Below are 6172 nucleotides of genomic sequence, written 5' to 3' on the forward strand. Positions count from 1 at the left end.
TACTTATTTACTTATGCTCAAGGAGTTTTTCTGGAAAGGTGTGAATGAAGACACCAGCAAAGCTAACGTGGACCCCAGAGTAGGAAGAAGGTGAAGGGAGCAAGAAGGCTGAAACTAAGGAAGAGCAGACAGACCTGCAAGAGATGATACCCAAGACAGAGCAGCCCAACATGACCAAGGAACTGGGAGGTAGAAAAGTCACCAGAGCATACTGACTGGTGCCACAAGCCATTTGGGACCACACACACTGTCTTTACACACTGCCTTCCATCAGGCACACAGACCCCTCCACCACCTCTACCCTCAGCCTCCAGCCCACAATCCCCCAACATGCTGCAGAACGCAGTCCTGTCCCCGTACTTACTTTACTTGTCTCTTGACTGTCGGGGTCAAAAGGCACCTGCTTCACCGACAGCTCCCGGCCAGTGTCGGCATCGTAGCAGAGATAAACTTCCCCAAAAGCTCCTCTTCCGAGCAGCTTCCCCAGCCTCCAGTTCACAGGTGCCTGCAGGGCTACACGAGAGAGGAGAGGGTTGAGAGAAGAGCACAGCAGGGACACTTCAGCATCAGGGTCCGTCTGACCCTACAGAGTGCAGATCAGGCTCGCAATTCGCTCACCAAGGCAAGCAGTGAGCCACCCTCTCCCAGGGGCACCATGACAAACCAGTTTGAATTGCACAAATGCTACTGGTGTGGGGGGGGATGTCTCCCAGTCTGCATTAGTATAAAGCAGAAACAAGTCCCAGAAAAGTCATATTTCTTTAGAGTTCTTCCTCTAGAAAATGCTTTCTTAGCTAACATTGAACTTTCCCTTGCTACAGGAGTGGTTAGCAGGATACAGCATGGCTGAGCAGTGACCCAGGCAGGGACTAGTAAAGAGTTTTATCTCACTAGTCATTTCTAGGTTGTTATCCATCACTGAACAGGCCCAGAATGCACCAATTTCTACAGTAGGGGCAGTCTTGCAATACCAGAGCAGCCTGCAAAACCTCTGGACCCATTTGCTCTTGCATCCCAAGTCTCCTGGAAGCTTCTGCTGTGCAAGCACACTGACAGTCCAACACAACAGCAATTCCCTGCAACTCAGCAAGTGATGAAAACCAGCTGACCCCATACGTGCCCTCAAGTCAAGGCCAAGGTACAGTGTGTCGTATTAAGTCTTCCTCACTGAGATGTAAGCTCGCGCAGTGTGCCTCCTGTTGGGGATGGAATCAGGGTGCATTCACACATGGTTAGCTTAGTTAATGCCCATTAACTCAGCAGGTGACGGTAACTCAATTTTGTGTCGAGACCCAGACGTACTGAGATCCCAGACACTAGTGGCTTTGATTCACTTACAGTTCCTAGCTTTCGTAGGGGAGGTGCTGAAGACCTGCAGACCTTTTTCACAATTGTTCCACCATTTGGGCCTGTATTCGTCGTACTGCAAGGTGCTGAGCTTGCTGTCCCCATTAAAGCTCTTGGTTCGGCTAGAAGGGACAAGGTGAAACAGGTTCTCCTGTGGGAAGTAACTCCTGGGGAAAGTCCTCCGGCCTGTAGGAGAAAAGGGGGAGAGTTACGGCAAGAACGCACACGCCAGCTTGGATCTACCTATCACCACCTTCTCAGGTCGCTGCCCAGATCCATTGATGCACCTCTTCAAATTAAACAAAACAAGCTTAATGAAACTGAAGCAAAGCCCTGTGAACGTTTTAAACTAAATTTAAGAGTTGTTAACAGCAGGCATTACATCTAATGCAGATGTTTCCAGAGGGATTTGCAACAGTTTAATTACATTAGGGTTTTTGTTGGTTGTTAATCACAATTAAACTCTGAACAGGCAGGGATTTACACTGCAAATTATCCCTGCCATCCCCTAAGACCACAATACAAATGACCACACAAGCAATGCCAGATCTTGTGATAACTGCTTGCACAAGGGTGGTGTCAGTGAGAGATGAAGTTCATTCTGGATGGCTCAATATGCTGTCTGCATGTCCTCAGTATTTTTTTCCTTATTCAGTTTTGCCTCCCACCACTTGCAGTCTCACACAGCAAAAGAAGAAGCAGCAACAAGGTGATGGAGTGGTCCCCAAAGCTCAGAGCTCACCAGCGTAAAACAGAGATGTGAATGGATACTGCTATCCTGAAATTGCTAGGTGATTTCGTACAGCTCTGTGAGAAACCTGCTGTCACAAACCAGCATCCTCAAAAGCAAGCAATTTAGGGGAACAGAAAGGTTGATATTGCCAGGGATGAGAAATGCTACCCATCCATGTGGCTAAGTTAAAACACTAGGTATAAGCAGAGGAGGAGCTGAGCACTGACTTTCATACATGCTGTAGATGCTCAGCACTTCCCAAGAGCAGACCCGCAAGGTCTCACAGAGCATGCTCTTCAGAATACGCAAGTGAATCCCAAATTACTTGGTGGTTCTCCTTTTATTAGAAAATTCTCCTTCCCAAGTCTCTCCAGTCCTAGGCACTGTCAGAAGCCACTGAGATCCTGGACCGAGCACCTCCCTCCCTGACCCTCCATCATTTTCTTACCATCACTGTAGTCCTTGCGACTTTGGGAGAGGTGGTACTGCCTCGGGAAGGTCCCACCTTTCCCAAACCTCTCACAGAATGGGATGTCGAAATCTGACAGGAGGGAAGAAGAGATGCATTTCTGAGATCAGCTCAGTATCAAATGCCCAGAGTGTTTCTTATGGGAAAGCGTTCTGGTCTTCAAGCTAAATTACAGACAAGAACGAGGAGACAAGCCGTTCATTTACACGACCATACATTCCCCAAGGCTCACTCTGAAATCTGTCCACAGTCACACACTCCTCAGTGGAAAATAAGGGTTAGACACACTGGTCTTGGTCCCCCTAAAGCAAAGAGGTTTAACTGCTGACTTTACAGACCCTGGCCCACACTGTTCAAATACAAGGCAGGGGATTAACATAGACCATGCTTGGTTTCCAAGACAGAGCACTAAACATCTTATTTGCACACAGAAAATACAAAAATTAGCGTGGAAACAGAACTGCCAGGCCCAGATCCATCTACTCCAAAGCCTCTGGTCTGATACCAGCTATTTCCAGGGAAATGCAAAAATCCAGCACTTGGCTAACACGGGACAATCCCTCCCTTCTTTCTTCTCAGATGTGATGCCTGACCTCAAAGCCAGAGACCAATTTATATCCCCAGAGCTCCAAACTTTTATATTTATTTTGATTAAATGCTAGAAAGATAGATTTAGAATATACAGAAGGGATTAAAGACCATCAGAGTTTAGATTAGACATGAGATTGTGAGAGCGATGGATGGACGTGTGAGATAAGGACTTTTTTTTTTTTTTTAATAAAAAAACGCAGCACAGGAAGCTATTGCTGGTAGCACTGAATAACTTGAGATTAAAATATCTGTCATTTCCCCCCCATCTTTCACCTCCTTTTTTTCCTCCATCCAACTCTAATGACATAGTCCGTTCTGATTGTTTGTTTGTCTTAGCCTGGGGCCAGCAGCTGCTCCTTGGAGACCATTCCTGGCCTCAGCCACGCTTCAGCATGATTTCCCCATTACAGCAGTGCACAAGAGGAGCACCTAATGGCTGAAATATGGTCAGCAAGAAAAGCAACAAGGACAGGTCAAGAGGTTCTCGGCAAGCCATGTGCGAGCGACGATGTCGAGTGGTGTCTCAAAGCAAAATGCCTCCCCTACCACTAGGGATGTATTAAAACCTTCAGTGACATGGACTGACTGCAGCTTCATCTCTACATTTCAATCTAGAAATCCTGCCTCAGGCCAGGAATGAGTTATCATGCTACAGGCTGACTGCCATTTGTTCATTTTTAATAGTGAAAGTCATTACAGTATTACAGAGTTTCCATGATTTAACCAGCTGGATGTTTGTAAGTGATTAAGCAGTAACCTATGATCCTTGCAGGTTACCAATACACTTTCTCTAACAGCATTTGCAGTATCACAGATTAATGGAAGTGGAAGAGGTGTAACTCCCTAGAGAGCCTCGGACTCAGGTTTTGCTATGTAGGAAGTCGGGATCCTGAAAGTACAACTCACGGGTACTAACAGAGACAAAAGGTGATGTTTTGTCAGCCACAAGGCTGTTCCAGCTTCTCAGCACCTCCCAGTTGTCTCCAAATACAAAAGCAATGCCCCCTTAGCAGCTTCTTCCAACACAGAGCTCATCTCTGATCTTCCAACACCTTTACTTGCTTGCATCCATTTACTTCAGGGCCCTTGCTACCCAGCTTGGACTGTTGTTGCTGTAAATTGATTCCCAAACCAGGCCCAAAGGTTCTTCAGTGCTACCACTATTGCTGCAGAGCCAAGAAGGGTTAATGATGACAAGAGCAGCCCTGCCTGTGTTTGATGCTCTGGGTCTTTTGATTTTAGAGAACATTCATGTTTGATCATTGCAGGGTCATTTTGCAGTTTAACCTAAGCAATGGAGCTGGTTTGCTTGATTGTTTTTACTTTTCATGCAGTGCCACTCCTCCAATGGCCTTTATCCAGTTTCATTATTACATGCTTTTTATACTTTCAAGCAAATACAAACTTTCAAGAGTGCTTACCCATGCAATCAAGACTGTCTTTGTGATGGCTCTTCCTTCCAGGAACGGGGGTTTGGGTAAAGGGAGGGCTGCAAAGGGATGAAAAAAAAAAAAAAGCATATACTTTATTATATCAGAAAGGCTCTGGAATGAATTAGGAAGTGATTACATGCAGAAAGCACAGGCTATATCACGAGACGCACTGATCACTGATCAGTCCAGTCTACCCGACTGAGCTCCCATTCTCAACCTGCACAAGAATGCAAACTGGTTTTTTGCTGAATCACAGCTTGTTCCTGTGGCAAACAAAAGGGATGTTGCAGAAAACACAGAGACAAGGCTGAAATGAAGCAGCCAAAGATTGCACCATAACACCTATGCACAGAAGGAGGGATGCAGATTTCTCTTCCGTCAATGTCAAGCGTTCAACCATGCAACTCTGCTTTCTGTGAACATTGCTTAGTTGCTGCAGACGTACACGCTTGGAGTCCTTCACTCACACTTGATTCGTACGGGTCTCCCCTTCTCTGCAACATCATCCCCCACCTTCCTCACGCAGGAGGGTCCGTACCACCACTGGGTACACACACCCTCCCAGGAGACCAGGAGGGAAGAGTGAAGGATTGGTGCTTCAAGGCTCAAGGTCTTTTACAAAACTACATTGAGAGGATGATAAAGCACTGCAAGAGGATCTCAGCAATCCTAATTTCACCCCAGCCTCCGTAAGGGCCAACACGGTGATCTGAACAGGTTGCTTTTCCACTCTCCCTTTTAACAAAATGGGCATAGTAGTAGAAATCTGCTTTGTAAAGTGCTCTGAAATCGACTCGTGTCAAAGCTGATCACAACAGGTTTGCTACAGTGAAGAGGAATTTGTCGTGTTATTCCTTAGCATCAGACTGGTCACCCTGCCTGGTGACTAGCTCTGCCCTCTTGAGACTAATGCCATCTGAAGCAATTGGCAGCAAAGGCTCAGCTACATCTTTGCAGGAATCTGCATACTTACTCCTCTTTCTCCCTTTGAAGAATATAGCCCTCGTCGTGCCTTCTCCAGCTCCTAGGCCCCATGATTGAACACGGCTGCCTGCTTCTTTGTACGTGAAACCAAGCCATATTCTTGCAAACATACCTAACACTCTTCTCTTGGTCACAATAAAGCGTTATAACCAGGCTGTGCTCCTTCTGTTGTTCTTCCTAGCAAAGCCTATGCAAAAGCAAAGCTGGGGCATTGAGGCTGGGAGCACAAGGAATCCAGCTTCCATACAGCCGTAACAATGAGCAAATACATCACAGGAAATTATTAAAAGCCACAAAAAGGAAATGGACCTTCATGCTGAGACAGATCCAAAGTGTACAGAGCTGCAAACCTGAAGCACGCTACACAATCAAATCAACACAGCGCAGACCTGCTGGAACACAGCCTTGATGCTGTACGGCAAAAGCAACGGGGGGAAAAAAAAAAGAAAATCTTTGATGCAGACGGAAAAAAAAAAAATATATACTGCTTCCCAAAAGGACACTGTGTCTTATACACAGCCTACCGTGCAGAGCAGCAAACATACAGTTGCTGTGCACGTGTGAGCTTGGACCAACCAGACGCACCAACTATTGAACTGCAGGCTGTGTTAGTAC

General features: G+C 46.3%; 1 protein-coding gene across 1 annotated transcript in view; it reads right to left on the reverse strand.

The window, feature by feature from the left end:
* Positions 1-6172, reverse strand: part of LOC103924744 (mitogen-activated protein kinase kinase kinase 3-like) — a 66672-nt gene that overhangs the window by 11819 nt on the left and 48681 nt on the right. Inside the window, exons 9-12 of the mRNA XM_009333320.1 lie at positions 4562-4629; positions 2529-2621; positions 1339-1533; positions 365-513 (exon numbers count right to left, since the gene is read on the reverse strand). Coding sequence (XP_009331595.1) covers positions 365-513; positions 1339-1533; positions 2529-2621; positions 4562-4629 — 505 coding nt within the window. The remainder of the gene's footprint in view (positions 1-364; positions 514-1338; positions 1534-2528; positions 2622-4561; positions 4630-6172) is intronic.

The sequence above is a fragment of the Pygoscelis adeliae genome, unplaced genomic scaffold (genome assembly GCF_000699105.1).
Source record: "Pygoscelis adeliae isolate BGI_AS28 unplaced genomic scaffold, ASM69910v1 Scaffold88, whole genome shotgun sequence".
NCBI classification, from domain to species: domain Eukaryota; kingdom Metazoa; phylum Chordata; class Aves; order Sphenisciformes; family Spheniscidae; genus Pygoscelis; species Pygoscelis adeliae.